Raw genomic sequence first — 21,943 nt, 5'->3', positions numbered from 1 at the left:
CTGAAAGAAAAACAATTTGGCTGTTTTTCATTTCAGATGAGTCAAACACTTCAGATAAAATGTTCTATTTTTTTCTATTACTTTCACTACTACATATTATTTTACACTGGTTTTTGGATACAGATCTTGAGATATTTCAGCATAAATGTTTGTCATTTTACGTCCTGGATAAATATAGAAGATTTAGAGACAAATATAGATTTTTCATCATATGAATTTATATTTTTAAGTTCTGTTTGCGTCTCAACCCTCATGATTCACAATGTTAGAAATGTTGATTTTTCACACTTTTCCTCCCCTGTAATTTCCCAGACTGTTCTGAAACATTTACCATTGCCTCAGCAAAGCAATCGTTTTTTTCCATGTTCGTGTAGTCTTTTGCATATGGAAGAAATAAAGGTTTATTCCAGCCTGAAAAGAGAATAAAAAACACAACGTTTCGGCTGTGGAGCCTTCTTCTCGTGTTGAAAGAGGCTCCACCCCCGAAAGAAGGCTCCACAGCAGAAACATTGTGTTTCTTTTCTTCTCTTTTCAGCATGGAATAAACCTTTACTTGTTCCTTTGCAGCCTACGCATGGTGACACAGCTACTTACATGAAGTCTTTGGCAAATACTGATCTACCAAAGATTATTTATATCAGAAAGGAGCTATTTATTTAATTGCAACCATTAGATCTACAGACAACCGGTAAACCATGGAACCACAAACTTATTGAATGTCAGTTTCATTGTTAAATATGAATGAGAGTGATGGCTCTTTAAGCGGGGAACTGTGCCTACCATTTTAAGTCCTGATTTAAAAAATAAATAAAAAGGAAATAATTCAGACTGGTGCCTCCCTGTCACCAAAGACAAGTTAACCTCCCAGGAACAGGACAAGTGACGCCTGATTTGTTGTCAGTTATGTAATACATGTATTTAAGACAATTATGTATTGCAGAATGCATGGTAATTCCACACTTTTACTATAGTTTGCACCTACATTTTACACGCATTTACCATGCTTTAGCTCTGTTTTACCATTTTTATAAAGCGTGATATTTTATATCATTATGTAATGAGAGCATGGTTTTTGTTAGACATTAGTGTAGTTAAGCACAGGGCAAGCTTGACAAAGACACCCGCAAGAAAGGGAAAAAGCTAGCGTGTGATGGTAATGTAAAATAGGTGCAAAAGTCATGTTCAAAATGCAAAATCGCTGCAAATTTCCCCAGGAGTTGGAGTCTGCAGATCCAATAGTATAGACCTTCTGTATGACCGTATCAGGAAACATTCAGTACATTTTCTTAAACAGCATTTCCAAAGTTGCTCTTCTCTCCAGCATCACCTTGAATTGTGAAAATCACATCTCCAAACCACATGGCTCCCGACCTGACGTATATTTTACACTAAAACAAATCTGACTCATGATGTGCTCTGATAACAGCTCACTCTTTACACTTCAGAGAACTGGCACAGACTATTTGCCTTTGGGGCAGAAAAAGCCCGGTTTCCATGTTGTTATCAGTCTCATGTGTGCAAAAAGACGTGTCCTTTGAGATGACTGCACAAAATAGCTCTTAATTCAAGTTGCTGTGAGTGCTCATGTGACAGGCACCATGTGACATACAGGAGTTTTGTTTCACTGTGCAAGCCATTGTTTTAAAGTGGGTCGTATCCTGCAGTTTTAGCACAACACTATCTACTTAGGACTTGGCCATGTTTTTCACTTTTTTATAGATTTATTGTGTTGTATTGCATGAGAGTGGCACAGAGGCATGGGCTTCAGTTCTGGTCATTGGGTGTCTGGAGACAGTATGTTCACATGTCCTGGGTGAGGAGAACAACTGCCTTTCCAAACTGCCTGTAGACCCACTTCCCCCTTTCATCAGGGATGCGCAAGAGAGCTGCTTCCAGGGCGGATATGAGGTGTTAGGCGGAATATGAAAACAAAATGCGTTATATTTATATGTAGGCAGGAGGAGATGGACAAGAATAGGGTTTGACCTTCTCCCAGACTTGTTTTTAAGGCTGGATTAAAATATGTCGTCTTCACAGGCATCTACATAGCCTGTGTAGTTTAAGAGTTGTGATTTGTTTGCATGCCCTCAAGCCCGAAAGGTGCCGGTTGATTCCAGGTACTGCACCTGGCCACATCAGGATGGGCACACCTTTTCTCCAAATGTTATTCCACAGGGAATTGCGACACCCAATCAGAAAATGCATTTAGGAACATGTATGAGTAGTCAAACCAACAAGTACAAGTACAAACCAACAAGTACAAGTTAGAGGTGCAGGAGACACTGGTTGTTGTCGTCCCTTCTGAACTTTTGTTAAAAACTCCGCAAAATCAGCCTCCAGTGGGCTCAGCACAGAACAGCTGGCCTTGTATCTTTTGTTCACGTGGGGAGGAAAACTCTCTTTGCAAGTAACAGCTGCCAAAAGGACACTGGAGATTAGGTGGAGTCTGACGTTCCTTTAAGTTTCTGAGTTGACAGAGGTTGCTACGTTCTGACATCAGTGTAACATCAGTGTAGAGCAGCAATTTCACTTCTCTTTCCCCTCACCATCCCCCAACCACCCAGAGCTTGCTGACTGTGTGAATTATGCAGTACTGTACATTGCAGTTAACATATTGGAACGTTACAAACAATATTGGAATGTTACTTGCATCTCTGTTCCAGATTCCACTGCAGGCACAGGCTTGTAAACCAATAAGAAAACCCCCAGGAGGTAATTCTGTACAAACTCTGTATAGGTATGTTTTAGGGACACATACTCAATGTACTTCGGGTGACAGGGGCTGCTGTGTTATCTTGGCGAGACGAACGTCTTTAGGCAAATTCAACAGTCTCCCTTAATTATGGGCAGTGGCTCTGCGGCTAAGGATCTGTGCCTGTGGCTTGAAGGTTGCTGGTTCAAATCCTGCAGCTGGTAGAAGAATCCTACTCCATTGGGCCCTTGAGCAAGGCCCTTAACCCCAGCTGCTCCAGGGGTGCTGTATAAATGACTGACCCCAAGCTTCTCCCTCCCTGTCTGTTCCTGTGTGTCTCATGGAAAGCAGGCTTGGGGAATGTGAAAAGACAAAATTCCTAATGCATCAAATTGTATATGGCTAATAAAGTGATCTTATCTTATAATTGTGAAAGAAAGTGGGTTTAGTCAGCATCTGTCACTAATGTTTTGCTACGTAAATCTACATGAAATGCATTGATATGATGAGGATGTTTGGTTGAATGGCGGATGTCAACTGCCCAACATGAAAGTTGTTACGTACCCTTTTTTCAATGAACACCCTCTCCCTGGAGTATCTTTCTGATATCCAGCCTGTCCCCCTTCTTGGCCCTCCCCCAGGCTTCATCTCAGAACTAGCATGTGAGGAGCCTCACCATCTGGACAATCACACACAAAGTTCACACTTTTTATCCTCCAGCCCCTCAAGAGCCCCACTCAAAGCAAAACGATTCACTTTCTATCTTCCCGAGTCATACTGTAGCTGTACTGTATAAATGGCATTTGTTTTTCTGAGGTGTAAAAAAAAGGCTCTACTACGACACGTTTGAAGTTCCCCGGTGTTTGCCTCGTTTTGAGCCGACAGTTCTTCTCTGGGACAGCTGTGAGAGATCTGATGTGCACAGTGCAGACGTGAGTGGCTGAGCAGACTCTTGCAGTACAGAATACGGAGTTTTAAATGAAGGTTCAAGAGGAGATCAAATCCTAATCTTGCCCACCTGTATATAATTATCATGCTTACCGACTTTGCTCGTAAGCTTTTCTCTTTCACATCCCTCCTTCCACCCCATATTTATGCTCAAAGCAGCTCCCTGGTTCACTCTCTGTTCAAGAGTAGGATGAGACACCCCTCTCCTTCCTCACCCAGTCAAGTTACCCCAGTAAAGCTCACTGTAGGAATCATGCCTCTTTTCTGCATTAATTATGGTTTGACCAATCAACCGAGATAGTCATCAGTCCTGTTTGGAAATGGGAAACAATTCAGGACTTTATTAGGGCTGGACATTATTTTATAAAAGCAAACATCAACGATGCTAAGAAACACATACATGAGAAAAAAAACAGAAGCTTTTTTTGAAAAAAGGAAATTTATTCTGAAATGGCTGATCTCTCATAATGGCGCCCTTCCAAGTTTCCACTCAATACAGTACATAAACCTTTTCATTTTTTTTCTGAATTTTTCAAAAAAAAAAACAAAACAGGCAAACTCATAAAAAAAGTTTATCACAAAATAAAACATCGCAAAAAAAAATTGTGCCACTGGACTTGTACTGAGGTTTGAACCACAGTTATTTTTGTTGTTGCTCACTCACAGCTACTCATTGTTTACACCGTCTGCACATATTTATATCCACCTATATGCACAAACTGTATATAGATTGATATAGATAGTTAAGAGGCCACAGCCATAATCAATTTGGTCATACATATAATGAGAGAGCCAATTCGCTCCAAGCCACTGTACATAACACATGCTCAATAACCCATAATGGACAGAAACATTCCACTTCAAATCCTTGTTGTGTGGCTGGGTGACAAAGGCTAAATTTTAAGGCAGAAAAAATGCAAAGGGCACATTCACTATCTGTGGGCATGGTGGTAGGTCTCTTCTTTTGCTTCTTTCTGCAAGGCCTCAAAGGAGCAAGCAAGAGACAATCCACTGTAACAATTTTCCCAGACAGGCGGAACTTTCCCAACAGCTGTGTTCCTCAATGTGCGGCACCCTTCACCAACCCAGACTCAAAAGGTAAAGCCCCTGCAGAAATGGAGTGATGGGTTGTTTGTTAACAGTATGACAAAGTAATAATCTTTGTGTTCTTCAGCTCTTAGGGCAGCATGTTTACCAGGGCTATAGAACACAAAGATTGGAGACTGATTAAGTGACACAAATGCAGAGCAAAATCCTGAAAAGGAAAATAAATACAGAAGTGAAGTTTTCTTCTCCCTCCTTCTTTAAGATCATTAAAATAGACACAACTACAATGACAAGGCATTCCAGTTATCCCCCTTTCCCAGTACTATTTGATTTTTAGTTGTCTTTAAGTTCTTGAAAATCCACAGGGCCACACCTGCCCGTTTCCAGTTCAACGCGGCTCTGGTTTTGTAGTGGGTCAATGAGCACAGGTTTCAGGAGAGCAGTTATGTACAGTCCAGTTAAATTTAGGGGTGTGTGGGGCCCACTTCTGAACCAGCAGTAAGACCTCTATTTCAGGAACCCCCAGAAGGAGAAAGAAGTGATGGAGGGAGGAAAAAAAACTTCAGGTCCGTTCTCAATCGAGACAAGTGGAGTCTTAAAAGATGCTTTAAGCTTCCAGATTGAAAAGTAAGCGAGGGATGCATGCAAAGTACGTTAAAACAGCACTGACATTCTTTGCAAAACACCAGTAAAAGAAAAAATCTTTGGGTGAAAGGCAACAAACCGTGCCATAAAAAATAAGCATCCTCCCCAGAATGGTGGATTTTCTGAATCTTGTTAATCTGCTGTACTTCTGCCTTTGTGCAGTAATGTTTGGCCTTCCGCACAAGGCAGGAGGCAGAGTATTCGCTTGTGTGTCATCTGTTTCGTGTTCAATTATTCTGTCGTTAGGGTGGCATGGCAACAGAGTGGTTAGCAGTGCTGCTTCACCGACCTGGGGCCCTGGATTCAGTTCCAGATCTGGGGGGTTTTCTTTGTGGTGTTTGTATGCTCTACCCATATTCACATTTTTTTCCTCCAGGTGCTCTGGTTTCCTCCCAAGTCCGAAGACATACAGCGAGGATAACTGACGTCTGGGAAAACTGGCACCGATGTGAGTGCGTGCGTGCGTGCGTGTTTGCGTCTGTGCTTGTGACTGGTGTCCACGGTGTACCCCACCTTGTGCCCACAGCTTGCGGGGACAGTCTCCAGCTGCCCTGCGACTCTGAATTGGAAGAAGCGGTTGGAAGATGGGCTGTGTGATGTTGAGGATGCTTATTTTAATACAGCACAGGAAAGTCATGCCACGACCTCCCCCCTGCCCATAAAAAATAGCAATCACACACAGTGGAAAAAAAACAATCATAGGAGTGCCTGCAGAGGGGCGTGTGTGAGAGTCGGGGTGAGGTGCTGGCCTGTGGGGACGGATGTAGAGCAGATGTAGCTGTTCAAGAGGGGAAAGGAAGTGAGGTGGATCTTGCGCGGAGTAGCATCTCCTCTCCCCTGGGATCTCCCAACCCCGTGTCCAAGCAGTGGCGGTGGGCTGGTGGTCTCTCTCAGGGGCCTCCCCTACTCCACCTGGGCATCGTAGTTGGCCCCCCCAGCCTTTTTGAGCTCAGCCCTAATATAAGCTTCTTCCAGCTCCCTGCGATCGCTGACCATGAACTCCTTGGCAAAATTCTGCAAAACAAAGCCAAAACAACATCACCCAGCGGCCACTAACTCAGTCCTACACTGATGCACCAGCTTCCTTCCAGATCTTTCATGGAGAAGAACTGAAGTGAGATGACTCAGCTCCAGGCCCTGAGGGTCAAAGACCACTAGCTTAGCAATTTCGATTTCAATCATTAACCTGCTTTCAACCTGAGAGTGTTGAATTTGCTGATTGAAGGATAACTAGTTCCAGCAGCTTCCGGGAAGGTAAGGCTGAGGTTGAGTAAAAGCCGTTTCTGAACTTATTGTCGGTGCCCATCCCTCTTTCCAGATCTACTCCTGTTAGCTGGCCTGTGTGCTGGGAGTTGGCAAGATCTTTAAAACTCAGACAACAGACGATTCTCCCTGCACTCCTTGGTTCCACTTGCTTGTACAAAACACCAAAACTTATTATGAAATTGAGTTTTTACCCCACAATCTAGGATTAAACTGCCTGATGGTTTCTAACAACGCTTGACTATACTGTACTGTGAAAAATAAATGAACAAGTCTCGCCTCGATCTGCAAAAACACAGCAAAGCAAATCAGACAGATTTTTTCGTTAAGGGAGTTACACAATTTAGTAGAACCTCATCTGATCTTTTAAGTTGTGACCTTCAGCTACAAGGCTCACAGGGCTCAATAAAACTCTTAAATTAAGATAAAAAATAAACACAACCATAAAATATGGTTAATACAATATTTAAAACAATAAAGGACAACAGTGGCATAATCCCATGATATTGATTTGTGTAGAGCCTTCTTCCTGTAAAGATCAACCCAGCCACAATTAATATGGTAATTAGGCCAGGACAGTCAAACCAATTTCCTGTCTGGCAAGCGTGGACAATTCAGCAGATCTATACAGCTCACACAGGGGGGCATCTACCCAACAGCATGTGCCATCTAAAGCACTGTGAATCAATGAATGCCCTTTTAAAGTTTATGCTTCAGCTTTTTCTTGTCACAGATAACATTATACTCCCATTTCAAAATCTCTGCATTCTTATAATTAATTTAAGAGCTCTTTTCCAGATCTGCCTGGAAACGCAAATTTGTTGAGAAATTAAAACCAGCATAGTATAGCTTGTCTGACCTAAACTTTGCATTAAAGTGACTGACTTTTCTATTTATGTTTCTCTCAATTACCCTGATATTTCTCTGGTGTTTTAACCTGAGTTCGAAAAAAAAATATCTATCTATAGATATAAACCTTGGCTGGCTGTTCCCCAATGGAAATCATTATGCGGCAATTATTTGTATAGGTAACAACATCAGATGATTTTTGCTTGGAAATATGTTACTCAAAAAGCAATAAATGATTTTTATATGATTACTGGAGTACAGCTGGAGGCTGTGCAAGATGAGAGTGAGATGACATTTAAGTTTGAAATTGTCATAAATGTCATCTCACCTTCTCTGGGTTTCAAGATCACAGCACTGCTGAAACCTTAATCAAGCTCTGAGACAGCACATTTCCTTTCAGCAATTCTGAACAGTTGTCTTTTGCAGTTGTGAAATAGTTAAACATTGGAGAAAAGGTGGATTCGGACAGTGTGAGATTAAATGTACTCAGGAGTAAGACAAGTGAGGCACAGCAAGTGTGGCTCTGAAGGCTTTAAAGACACATGATATGTGCCCATACCTATTCAAAGGACTATGTTTAAAAAGCCAGGCCTTGCACACCAGGAGTACATGAGGCCTGATTTTCTCTCTATCCTCCCTCACAGGCACCTGGCCCTCTTTGTCCACAGTTCGTGAAAGGCCACCACTCAGCTGCACAATAACTGATGCGTCTAGACACTGATTAAACCACAGAGTGCAGCTCCCATTTCATCGTGTAACTTCCAACACAACGCCGGACATTAATAAGCCTTTTCAGCAGGGTACCGGACAACCTCTGAGTCCAAGAAAAATCAAAGCTTAGACCGCTGTCATCCTCTGAGGCATCACAGACACCCAGTAATGTTACTCTTAAACTGCTCTCTCCTGTACGAACCCCAGTTGGTTGGGACTGCGCTTGAAGCAGTCAGAATGTTGTTTTACATGCGTCATATAGAACCAGTGACCCCAAAGGGTTAGGTTTCTTCCACAATCCGAAAGGCCCTACCACATTATTGTTCTTAGCAAGCTGAGAAAAAAAAAATCTACAGCGTGCCCCAAGAAGGAGAAGCACATCACAGGAACAAAGCTAACTGTGCTGCAGCGCATCTGTCAAGTGCCTGCTGTTGAGTCCTGCAAAGCAAACTGCTCCAGGGAGTAATTTATGTGCTGAACTGACTGCTGGGCCTGCAGCAAGGCAAGAGGTGTCTTGTCCAGACTTCTGCACTAAATCAGCTTGCTTGGGAAATTAGCATGTAGCTCGTGTCCCAGCTAGCGTTTGGGAGATGCCAGGCTCTCACAAAAGAGCTTTTTGTTTTGTGATTTTTTTTTTTATTCTCCTTTGCAAGTGGGCATCTGAGCTGCTGGCATCATCCACAATACATAATCTCCACGGCAGGGCAGAGCGGAGCTACTCTGCAAGAGGCATTCAGTGCAAAAAAAAAGCTCTCAGGACTAATTTTTCCCTTTTCCAATTTCCGAGCTCACTGCCGCATGCGGCGACAACAAATATCTCTCGGGTTCACCTGAATGCAGATGGGGAAAAAGGAAAAAAGTTTTACCAAGAAGGTGCAAGCTTTTCATCAGGAATTTCTGTTTTTGAACACTTTCAAGCGGCAAATACTTTATAAACTGTCCATTTCTGTACTGTTTTCCCATAAATGTTCAAAACGCATTGTTGTATACTGTCTACTCTACCTTAGGCCTGGCAGAGAGACACAGATGGCAGTAAACAGTTTAATTTATGGCCATATATCCTGTGCCTCCTGTTTTCACTGTGCTTACTGTAGTATACTATAGTAGAATTCAGGCTGCCAGACCAGTTGTTTTGAGTCTGGCTGTAACCGGTTTAGCAGTTCAGTGGACTTTGTGATTTTTCTCAGACAGCTGGACATAAGAATACACATTCTGTGACTAGTAGGGATGCCCCTTTTACATTCTGTGGTGAAATACTCTATACTGTATGTTTCATATGTGTTTTGATATTTGTGGTAACATTAGAGAGATGTTTTGAGCTAGAAATCCCGTCTGAAAAGGCTCATATTCAGAGCTTAGCAGGAGAGGATACTCTTTCGTGTATCGCTCTCAGAAAATTGACTTTTTCTTAAAAGACTGAAAATCTTTTAGAACCTTTAGAACCAACCGAGCAGCACTGTGACTTCTTCCTTCTTCCCTACACTACAGTGAAAGTTGAGTAAAGTATGGTCAAACAGCAAGGTGAGACATGATACGAGCCACAGCAGACCATGGAAAATGAAATGTGGGCTAAAGAGCTACCATGGACAGTGAGCTGGAGGGGACCTGTGCCTTACCTGTACTATGTCTTTCACCAGGGTCTTGTCTGTGCTGATCTTGGCTCTTTGCAGGCCGCTCACATTCTCTCCAATCCAGGTGATCAGGGTGAATTTGGCCCTCTTGCTCATGGCGTCTCCCGTGGTGATCCTTACAAAGCCAAATAACCGGGCATCATCTGTGGAGCAGAGAGAGGGAGGAACACTTCAGCCCTCTTGAAGAGAAGCCCTCTGTTGTCTTAACCACCGCTGGGAACAGGATTTGTACTTACAGGCCCAGCGTTTGAAACAAAAGAAAAAACGAAAGCATGCTCTAACAGCTTCCCGCTACCCGTCACTCATTTACTGCGAAACGGTAATTAGCTGCAACCTCAATTTCTCAATATTCTGCAAACGCAGATGTCAAAACATTGCAGTAATCTCAAACAATTTGCTGCCCACAAACCACTCACTGCGTTTTGTGCCTTCTGCTGTTGCAGATTTTACGCTTACATCCCCTGGGGTCTAATCCTCTTAGAAGTGAGAAAACAGTTGCGATGCGGTCAAACAGACAAGCCCTTCTTCTGCTGCCTGTAATATTGGGTCGTTTGTGGCAAAGTGGTATGAATTGTGCTGTGAGTAACGTGACCATCATGACTTTTTCTAAGATGGATTTGAACCAGGAACTCCCACAACCAGAGGGCTATGGCACATCAGATTATCTTGCTCCCAGCCTAATTATTCTGATCCAAGGGTGTTCGAATCCTTTTTCAGTCCAGTTGGAAGTTCGGTGTGTCTGCGGGGTTTCAGTTCATCTCAGCTGGTCACTCTTTGACCTGGACCAGGCTTCTGCCGGCTGCTGCATCCCTCTGGGTGCTGCTGCTGCTTTATAGAGACATAGAAAACCCACAGAGACACTTGTCCTCCAGCCTCATCACCGGACTCCTCTGTTCTGATCAGAACAAAATGTACCTGCGGCCCGTGACAGCATGACTAATTAAGGCCGCAGCCCACAAGAGCAGGAGAAGCAAGCCAACAAACTCCACGGCCCTCTGTTGCACTGTCCTCGGTTAATGGAGTATTAACTGATCTGGAGGTAATGTGTCCTGATAGAAAGTTGGGCAATCAAACCTTTAATGATGCAATGTCTTTCAGTATAGTGGCTCCTCAGGCATTAGCTCATCACGGTTTCTGTAATGCAGTTGTATTGGAGGACTGGAGAGGCAGGGGTTGAGAACCATAACCACTATTCCACTTTCTACCCTAGACTCCCCAGTTAACACGCCCTTCTGCAGTCCAATTCAACCCATGGAGTTTTGGCTGGGCTTTGCCATTCATATAATAATGTATTCCTACGTTACAGCAGATCTTGTCTGGTGTCTCAATGCTATTATTTCTCTCAGAAAAACATGAACAAGACTTATGTTTCGTCAGCTGCCATCAGCACTTCCCAAGCAGTCTGCTGGGCTTGAGCTGTGTTAGAACATCGAAGGTCCCCAGTAATCAAGGAGACTCTCCCCTGTTTTGCTCAGTTCAATAAGGCTGGTAAATGGAAAATACCTGCAGCTTAGGCAATCACAGGTGCTATTTAAACAACTAAAGTGCTGTTGACACCCCTTTCATCAGCAAATAAAAAAAGTTAAACTTCACTGGAATTTGTGCCTGATGGTATCAACATACTACTTATCATAAAAGAGAAAGTATTACTATTGAACCAGGATGTCCTCTCCTTTCCATGACCTTAAAGGAAACAGTGCCAAGTACATAACTGCAGCTCCCCACCCAGGATGTGCGAGCCCAGAGCTCCAGCCACTCTTCCTAACTGCTGATTTTACTATTTTTCTCCTTGGTATGGGTGCTGTTTTGACTCCGGGATGCCAATTTTAAGAGTACGGAGAGGAGAGAAATTATAATAATGTTTAACTTTTGGTTACATGAGGCAATGACAGTGCAAACCTCCATCCACTCTCTAGGCACTTTAACCAATTCAGGGTTGGGGTGGAGGTAATCCTATCCCAGCAAGCACTGGGTGCAAGGCAGGACATACTGTAGATTGGATGCCAGTCCACTGCAGGGCAGACGGACAGCACACACCCACACCAGGGCCAATTGTCCCAAGAGCCAATTAACCTTCAAGTATGTCTTTGGACTGTGAGAGGAAACCAGAGCACCCAGAGGAAACCCACACGAACACGGGGAGAACATACAAACTCTAAGCAGATAGCACCCCAGGTCTGGAATCGAACCCAGGGCCCCAGCGCTGCAAGGCAGCAATACTCGCCACTGCCTCAGTGCGCCACCCATCGCGTTTCATACAGAGAGGAAATGTGAGTGTACTGGGATGGACTGGCATGCTAGGCTGAAGGACAGCAGCCACGAGACCTCGATCCCACCTGGGCTTCTGGGATTGGATCTGACTGACCACACCACACCACACCACTCCGCAGGGTCAGGGGAGCTCTGATAACTGCTGTATGGGTGTACAGGATGGTTTCTGAAATGAACCTGGAATTCAGTATAAAACTGCATATCTAAGATAGTAGCATGGGATGTGTGTTGGGTTTTTATAACATTTCCTTTGGCAACTAAGATGCCACAAGAGAGTTCTGGGAAAGGTGCATGCCTCCAACAGACAAATCAAAAGTGAAATGCGCCTACGTTAATAAAGCCTACTAGTACAAGAGCAGGCAGAAAGGTTTTTGGAAATATGTTGGCCTAGATATTAAAAGGTATGGTGTCTCTCTTTGTACGATTCAAATATTTCACAGGAAATGTAATATGCACTGATTCCTTTTAGGATACCATACAACTGAAAATTAAATCCAACACGGTCATCTGTAGTGCTTTCACTGCTGATCTAAACTAAAACTGTACAGTACCTTTGCTTTTCCATGTCTTGGTTTGCATTCAAACCAGGAGCTGGTGTTAAAGTAATATTAAAAGCTTATTTTCTGCAGTACATCTCAGAAGAGCTTATCTTTGAAACCTGGAGCCCAACATATTGTGCACATATGTCCTCTGGGATGCGCCTTGCATAAAAGGCACTATATAAAACAAAGGGCTTGCAAGGGTGTTGTGGGAGTCCACAGAGCACATCTGGGTACAGGGATTGTGTGATGGAATAAGATCCTGACCTCACAGAATGGATCATTCGGAATGCACACGAAGAAAGAAAGATCTCGCATTAATGTGATCACCTGACAAACAGCTGACCCAGCATTAAAATATTCCCCAGTGACTGTGCTCTCCAGTGAGTTTATCCCACAGCTATTATCCAGAACAGCATTTGAAAAGCCACAGCTGCTGCCATGTTCTTAATGTGTGTTAATCTTGTGCCCACCTCCTAGCCTGCAGGACCCGAATGGTCACTTCCTGCATTGAGAGTTGTGCGGAAAAGAGCAAATTCAGCAGCAGCTGTAAAAGTAGCTGGTTTTCTTGAAAGTAAGGCATCCTTTGTAATAAAAGGACACCTTTGTACTCTGCCCCCTTGCTGTGAAAAATTGTTCCACAAAGCATTCAGAAACGGAAAAGGGTCACTATGACTGTATGTCAGGACAGTAGCCAATCCTGATCTAATGTTTCACCAGAACATCCCCCAGATCCCCAGAAATGCACCTCAAGCCCAGACACCCTTCATAGACTCGCATCTCTGCCCTATTTCAGAAAACACACATCAGATGAGGACCTGCTGATTAACTGGTAAACTGAGATTTGCGACCCATGTTCTACATCACCGATCAATGAATGTGTTACTCTGTGGATCCAAAGAGAACACTGCGTGAATTCGGACTCTTATCAGCTGCCTGGCTAGCCTCAACATGAAGCCTGAGGAATGTGTTTTTACTCTAGTCACTTTTTAATCGCCAAACACAAGAAGAATGTAAACTGGAATGCCTTCACTGCAAATCTTTGGTCGTCTCCACACTTGAAAGATCTGCAGTGAAACAGATGACGTTATGATAAATTCAGCAGAATTTCATTCATTAACAGGAACTACTGGGGGGAATAGACGTGTCTTTCAAATGGTAACAAATCAGACCAAAATATTGTTCTGTTTGGAGATTCTGTTGGTGTCTTTCAAATAGGCCACATTCCTGTATGATCCTTAAGTTTCCTGTCAAATCAGGCCTTCAAAAAAAGTTTGGAGGACTATTCCTACAAAATGAAAACTCTCTTCCCGATGTCATCATTCTCCTCATAACCTTCCCCAGGCAAACTTTCCTGTTTATTAGAGAGGAAATTCTGTCATGGCCCTACTGACCCAAAATTACAACATTGTTTCAATCCCAAAATCCGACAGTAGTTCTGTATGACTCTACTTTTTAAACAAAAGAAGAATCACATTATGATATGACAATAAAACAACTTGACAACAGACCAAGAAAAATGCCGCTGTTGGAAAAAAACAGATCATGTGAAGTTGAATTATTCACATGTAGCTTAGGTTAAATACTACAAATGCACACCATAAACAACTCTATGCTTTAATGTGGACATTAAACACAACATGCTCGTGGTGCATGAAGAGCCCAAATCAATGTGAAAATAGCTGATTTTTCTCTGGGCAAAACTAAAAGATCTTTTTATATTTGAAAACCCCAATAGCTAAAATTGACATTAATAAAGAAAATAACCTTGAATGTGAATGCTTGCGTGATTGTAAGATCAAATAGAAACCACCCGAAATCCTTGAAGATGATGTACTTTACTGCAAAGAAGAGTAAAGGAGCCATGTTGCCATGGAAACTGTTATCTTGTCACAGTGGTGTGGTCTTATAACATTAAGCTACTTAAGGCTGTGACCAGTGTTTTAATCTGGACTACAGGACTTCAGTCTACAGCACTTCCTCCCAGACTCTTTTGCATTGTTGTTTCAGATGATATAGATACACTCTGCATGGTCCTGTCTGCCTCTGAACCACAGCACCTCTATAAAACAATAACATATCCCTCCTCTGAGGGCAGATGATTTAAACTTGTTTTTCTTCAAACTTTACACTCAGACAGACAAAAAAAACCCAAGACAAAACAGCTCTCCTCATTCAAACCTGACCCCTTTTAGAGAAAGCCCTGTGGAGACTTTAAAATCTATTTAACCGTTTTAGAAAGCTCTTGGATTAAATAAAACCATACAGATCTAACAAAGAGGCTATCTTATCAACGTGGGTAACAAAGAATGTTGGTTGTATAAATCCTCTAACATTTCTGCTTAACCAAAATGATAAAACTTCTGAATTACCTCAGGCATTGTTTAATAATTACTCTGCAATAAACATGACAACCACATGCAAGAAGTTGCAAATTTCTAGAAACCTATGAAGGTCTAAGCGCTGTAAGCTTTCTTAAGTATAAGGCTTATAAAACTCATTCCATTTACTTCAAGTTTGTTTTTTCAGAACTGGATGGGATAAGGTCGTTTCTCCGGTTAGGTTTAATTAGATATAGTTGTGCGATTTTGAACATGTGTAATAAACTATGCAACATTAAACTACTGTTTTGCTACTATAGTCATAAGGCCTGGTTATCTCATGTTGTTGTGTTTTTGTTAAATTAAAATATTCTATTAAAGCCTCATTAGTTCCTGGAAGGTTTGAAAACGATGGCCGTGTGTGGCATCTTCTTCCAGAACAGTAATGTGACATCCAGAGAGATCTTTTCAGGAGCTTGTGGAAAATGTGTAACAATGTACTGTATTGCTTTATTATGTGTTTCAAGGGAAAGAGTACATTTTCACATCTTGGCCTCTGCTGTCTTTAAATAATGAATATCTTGGAATGCAGAGCTCTGGCTAGGTGAAGGCAGCTTGGTTGATATTATATCGCTCAGAAGAGTTGAACCAAATATTTCTTGGCTTATTATGTTCGCTGGGAAGGAGGAGATCAGAATAACAATGACCATCCATTCATTTACCACTTCAGGGTCGCAGGTGACTGGAGCAAGGAAGGACACTAACAGCAGGGCAGTTTTCCCAAAACCAATTTACCCACCAGTGTGTTGTGGAAGGAAACTGGAGCGCCCAGAGGAAAGCCATGCAAACAGAGAAAGAACATACAGTACAAACTCCAAGCAGATAGGACCCCAGGTCCAGAATTGAGCAGCAACACTAAGCACTGACCCGCTGTAACAGAGATCGAGGGAGCTGAAACTGAAGAATGATTACGGAGATCCAATGGGGTTAATGAACTTTTTTGTCTTTGAAAAGCAAAAAAGAAAAAACATACTGTAGGATGAAGTGGAGGAAAATGACTAATCTCACATGAAGTTCTCAACTACAAAACTATTAATAACTGAAATTTAGAGTTTCACGTGACTCCATGGTTTACATATACCAGCAACCAAAAAGGAGACCATCTATATTTAACCCTTATTAGTTCACCCACATCCAAATGAGTGAATACAGACACCTTATTTGTCTGCATTTTTCAACACATTGCACTGTCACACCCTCATTTTCTCTCCCATTCTGCCTGCCTACATACACACAAATGACAAGAAAGATGCTGCAGGAGAGCTATAAACAAGAATGAATAGTCTAAACATTTACATTATAAACTCATACAACGAGAAAAACAATTACTTCCCTCTTAGTAAGAGCATTTTGTTTTAAATGTCGAGTGTATCTACATGCTGTTCTAGTTTCTATTTCCCTTACTTTTATTATTACAGGTGATCTGTTATTTTGCCTTTTTCAGTCCTTGTGGGGTATCAGTCCAAGCTGCGGCTGAGGCAGGGCAGACCTGCCCATCTTTGACCCCGTGAACCCGACAGCAGCAGACAGGCTGGAGGAGAAGACGCGCGTCCCAGCTCCACCAGTTAGGTGCAACCCAACCCTGCCTGTAGTCAGCCTGACATTTCCAATTTTGTTTCAATTACACTCCACTGACATTTAAATCTCAATTTTTAACGGTTTAATTTGATAACCAGCTATTTCTGCTTGACATTTACTGCAAGAGCAACATTTATATTTTCCTTTCACATGAAAGCACTCAATACAATTCACCTTCATTTTTGTTTAATCCTATTATCTTGCCCTTGAATTGCTGGCTTACGTACTGTGTACCCATGATAGTACTGTATGTCGTACTTCAACATATAACAATATATACAGCATGTATTACAGCTACATTGTATCTGTAACTACAAAATGAGGGGACGGAAATTAGCGGTGCACCAGGGCTTTCTGTGCAATGGGGGAAGCAGTATGACATCACTGCAACAGTCTGTCATGTCATTTCCTCTCGTTCAGTTTAGAGAAGCCTTTTCAGATTGCAATTCCGCTGGAGTCAGGAAGGTACAGACTATAAGAGTATAATGAAAAAGAGCACAGAAATGTAACACCGATCAACCATAACAAGAAAGCAGCAAGTCTTAAATACTGCGCATGATACCTTTGAAGCAAACTGTTTTTTTAAGGGTCTATTTGACACAGATGACTTCAGGTAAGTGAGCGGGCACAGTCACTGGCACTGCATTATGGAATCTGTTTTCAAAATGTGAGGAAATAACACACAGAATATCTAGATTTGATGTCTAAACCATCTTTTTACTAACTGGCACAATACAAGACATGCTGTACTGCACATCTAAGCACGTGCTTTAGAGATAGAGATCATGCTCACTTCCTATACTAACAAGCCACACCCCAGTTTCTCTGAAAAAAAGGTGGATTACCATTCAAAACATTAAGTAAAATGGAGAACTGTCTGAACTGTCTGTCTGTCTCTTTCAACTGTGTCTGATTACACAGTTGAAAGAGCACAGCATCTTTGACCGGGTTAATCAAATGTTCCTTGACTTGTGCTTCCAATGAATGCGCAGGCAGTTTCGGCTCTGGAATCTGCTCTTCACCATGTGGAAAGTTGAAAGTGGAAAGAGCAGGGATCTGAGTCAAAACATTGAGGAAAAGGTGAAAATAAGCACGAACTCCATGTAGAATTCCCCAGTCTTTAAAGTTCCTCATTCCGGTGATATTGAATTTCATGCGAGACAGGATTTTTGTTTTTCTGACTCTTTTTCTTAGGAGTGAAACTGCTCGATGTGGTACTACTGCGTGCCATAACCTCCACACTATTAACCACGAACCTTCCCTCCCTGCAATTCACTCACTCAAAATCAAGTAACGTGTCAAATACTTACAGCAAAAAAAAAGGCTGCACTGAATACTTGCTGCTGCTATTTTTCAGTCATGAAACCTTCTGGGACACACTTAGGGCTATAACAATGTAGATATGCCCATGTTGGATGAAAATTCACGTAAGTAGAGTCTTGGTAAAAACATATGGCAAACAGAGGTAATCACAGCCCTGTGGAGTAAATATCTTGGCTCAGGCCACCAGGATCAGCTGGTAATCCTGGGTGACACGATGGCTATACAAACCCCGCTAAACAGAGACAGTTACAAACACGAATAACTGGAAATAAGTGGAAAATGGAACTTACCATGCACATAGCATATATAGACATTCAGAATCAATAATTAATGCTAATGCACGTAGTGCCTGAGGGCGCCATCACAAGTCACTAACCCTGTCAAATCCTACATTCTGTGTTGCTAATTCCTATTTACTCCTTAGCCTCTGTATCTGGTTGAAGAACCTGCAAAGCTATGACTTCAGCCTGGACGCAGGTGTCTTCACAATGGGGGTTGAAAATCGCAACCAGCAGATGGCGCTGGTCTCCGAAGATTAAAATGGACACCCCGCCCCGTCTTGTTCTTCGGCGTGCAGGAATTCGTCTTGGTGTGAAGCGTTTACGTACACTCTGCAATCTGTTATCACAACCGAACATGAACGCATCCACAATTCAACAGCTATCCAAACCCATCGCCTCACCACAAAACACAAGTGCGATGCTTGCAAACCCAGCAGTCACGTTTGACAAGCAGAACATTTTTTTTATATATATATATCAGCCTACTACTCACATTTAAATCATTGTCATGATCCACGAACGCATTAACCAGTTCCCTCTTGCAGATACGTCATTTTGAAGAACTGCTGGAATAGGACTACAAAGCGGTCCTGGTTAGACAAACGGAAGATTTACGTAACCTTTCATTTATGTAAGTGTTTCAAAGCAGATAAACCGCTAGCGCCGACTTCAGAAGACACAATTAAGTTTCTATGTAGGAGGAAACTGCACGCTTTTGATATTGAACCCCCCTATTCCCTTTCTGATGCTAAGTGCTGGTGGATGATTATCCAGTATTGTAAAAGCCAAAGCGCACACACTTCCGGAGCCGGTTGTCTGTCAGAAAACAATAGGCTACGACTTTGCGAACGGGGCGTTGTACTATAAATGAGACGGTCATAAGACTAGTCTTAATTTGTCATCATTTTGGCGTTTTTTTCCCCCCACTTTACAAGGAATACACGACAGGAATTCCAGATTACCGGTGGGGAAAATAAAACCACAGATTTCTGACATGGTGGTTTTATCAAGGCGTCTTATCCGTAAGAACAGACTTGTGCGTTTGACTGGAGAGACTATTCAGTTGTATGCAGCTCCCCTGTAATACCGAAAAACACCCTATAGCACATCTTTGAGTTACAGTGTCAGCTGGAGAGATTCAAGATACAGTGAAATGATTGCAGTGGTCCGACTGTGGTCCAGTTCTTTGAGGACCGGCTGCTGTTAACATTAATGGACAATGAATCACACGGCGTTAGAGGAATAAATCAACTCGTCTCTTACCTGTACATTGATTTTTAAACTCCTCGTATTCTGTGCCCTGCCCTCCGGGGACGATTGTTGAACCGTCGTAAACAAATGAAGCCCTTCAAACACATGCGTGAATAATAATTAGAAAAAAATACTACGGGTTTGAAGAAAGTGTGATACAATGAGGCCAAAGGACGAATCCTACATCCTAATGTTTCTCGCTTCAGTGCGCAATTGGGCTGAAAATCAGCTCTGGTGGGCAGCTCATCTAAAACTTCTGAATTCAGCTTTTCTAGCTAGGCGCATTAACGCAAGTCACTGGGCTACTTATAACTGTCATTTTACAGAGGGTTCGCATTATTCAGCAAATGCAAGTTTGGAAATTACGGGCGCATAGACCTCGTTATTTTGGGGGAAACCGAGAATATCGATACAGTAAACAAAGCGGCAGTGCTAGTGGGGTATCCAACAATAAAACAAACTCATCTTCAAATATTTACAATGAATACATGGACACTTCGACCCTGTTCGTGTATTGGGAAATTTGCTCTTCGTAAGCAGGATACTTATTCCCTATCAACATGCCATAACTGAAGAACAAACAAGAGACTTACCAGTTAACGTCAGTATTGTCGTCTCTTACGAGGTTATAGGCTTCCCTGCAAGCTTCTTTATCGATTTTGGTTGCCATTTCGTTTAGAGGTTGAAGGGAAGCGAAAAAGGGACAGAAGCTACAATAACTGCAGGAAAGCTGAAACAAATCAGAAATCCTTGAGGCGAGGAAGAGTTCAAAACGTTGCAGGCTGCGCTACAGATGCAGGGTGAAAGGGTGTCGAGGAGGTTGTCTTCAGCAGAGCTCCGCAGGATGCGCTAGCTACAATGCCGATTTTTTGAATGATTAGTAAAAGCGGTTCCTCATACGCCTCTAAAGGGCATTTCCTTTGCTTTGCTGCTTTGGGCGTTGGTGATTTTCGTCAATCAGGTTACAGCACAGAATAAGGCCCCCAAAGCTAGACTCAGAATCACCTCCTAATGGCCAGACTGGGGATTAAGGCACATTAAATCCACCCCGTTTCTATTGTTCACATTTCACCGAGTTTGTCGCCCCCTGGTGGAAGCAACCGATTCTGCTCTCTTTCTGAAAAGGTGCAACGTGATAGAAGCGAAGTGATGACGTGCACTTAAGGGCCGCCGACCTGAATACAAAAAATAAAGGTTAAGGGGATATCATTTTTATTTGGGGGGAAAAAAGATTCCAGCGTTATGTCTGGAAGCTGACAGACGTGCAACAAAGCCACCGGGCTCGACTATATCAACAGTTGCACCATTACCACTCACCTCCAAGATGGAATATTTGTCTTAAAAAACGGTTTCAACAAGTTTTAACCAACCAGACCTGCATTTAAAGGCCACTAGAGGACACAATACTCCTGTTGCTTGGTAACAAAGCACTGCTACACAGTGACGTTCCCAACATGCACTTTAAATGATGACATGGGGTCAAAGGTACAGTATTGCCAAGTTCTCTGCCTTCCATCAAAGGTTTGATTTCAGCTCTGAGAGTTTCCATAGAGTGGGGTTGGACACTCCTGGCCCTGGAGGACACATTTCCTTTCCACCTCAGCTCTTAACAACTTAAACCAGCTCAATATGGGCTTAATCTGAGCTTCATCAGCTTCTCTCATCTTTTCAGGTGTTCCTGCTTTGAAAAATCCTAAAAGGTCTGCAGACGCTCTGACGCTACAGCACTAGAATGAGCCACCCCTGCTATAGGACATACTATACTGTGCACATGGTGCTCAGGTGACATTCACCCACCTGTACAGAGTGAACATCATAAGAGAACACAGAGATCTAATGAGCAGAGACCATTTGGGCCATCTAGCTTGTGTAGTTGGTACAGAAAATTGATTCATTGATTCAAGACCATTCATTGATTCATCCACTGTTTCATGAAAGACTCCAGGGTATCAGCATCAGGGCTGAGCAGCTTGTTTCAGCCTCTCACCACACTTGGCATGAAAAAGGGGTTTCCTGTCTTCAATTTTAAAAGCTTTTCCTCTGCCTTGTGTTTCCCTGACCCTGGAGAAACCCACTTTGCCGTGGGCTTTGGAGGATTTAATACTTAAATATTAATTTTAATTTTATGCTTAAATCTGTTCTCGTTGCTGTCCTCTCTGCTCAAGTCGTTGACATACTGTAAGTGCACTCCTGAAGGACTGTTTGATTAAGGTTTAAAGTGTGTTCTTCATTGCAGTATCCAAGCAATATGAGATGTCTTAGGTTCTCCTATGTATGAGGTGATGTTGTTCGAATCTGTGGAAGATACTTTCCTACAGAGGAAAAGGAGATCTCAGCCCAGTCCAAAATACCACCATAGCAAAACTGTGCTACATCACTTCTCGGTGAATGAAACTCTGGAGCTGAGCTTGACAGCTTTCTGGTCAAATTATATGTGCTTTGGCCTCAGCACTGGGATATTGTCATCTCGTTTCCCAATGGATGTGCTAGGAATACCCTCTGGGAAAACCTACATACACATCACTGAGGTTAT

The 21,943-nt window shown here is 42.5% G+C and overlaps 1 protein-coding gene and 1 long non-coding RNA gene across 3 annotated transcripts; one reads left to right on the top strand and one right to left on the bottom strand.

Annotated features, from left to right (window-relative positions):
• Positions 1-4,060: 4,060 nt before the first annotated feature.
• cotl1 (coactosin-like F-actin binding protein 1) lies at positions 4,061-20,424 on the bottom strand. The gene is made up of 4 exons (XM_006641287.3): positions 20,004-20,424; positions 19,423-19,505; positions 9,772-9,929; positions 4,061-6,346 (listed from the first exon to the last, which is right to left on the bottom strand). The coding sequence occupies exons 1-4, from the start codon at positions 20,078-20,080 to the stop codon at positions 6,236-6,238; spliced, it is 429 nt and encodes a 142-aa protein (XP_006641350.1). The 5' UTR covers positions 20,081-20,424; the 3' UTR covers positions 4,061-6,235.
• On the top strand, positions 17,043-18,859 carry LOC138224346 (uncharacterized). 2 transcript variants are annotated; one of them, XR_011182803.1, is made up of 4 exons: positions 17,043-17,168; positions 17,548-17,635; positions 18,303-18,467; positions 18,705-18,859. It is a non-coding gene; the product is annotated as an uncharacterized lncRNA (long non-coding RNA). The 2 variants fall into 2 exon arrangements; XR_011182802.1 differs by lacking the exon at positions 17,548-17,635.
• Positions 20,425-21,943: the final 1,519 nt, after the last annotated feature.

Source organism: Lepisosteus oculatus, chromosome 20, assembly GCF_040954835.1.
Source record: "Lepisosteus oculatus isolate fLepOcu1 chromosome 20, fLepOcu1.hap2, whole genome shotgun sequence".
Taxonomy (NCBI): Eukaryota; Metazoa; Chordata; class Actinopteri; order Semionotiformes; family Lepisosteidae; genus Lepisosteus; species Lepisosteus oculatus.
Note: the sequence above shows the minus strand (reverse complement) of the source record. Positions and strands in the feature narration are given on the sequence as shown.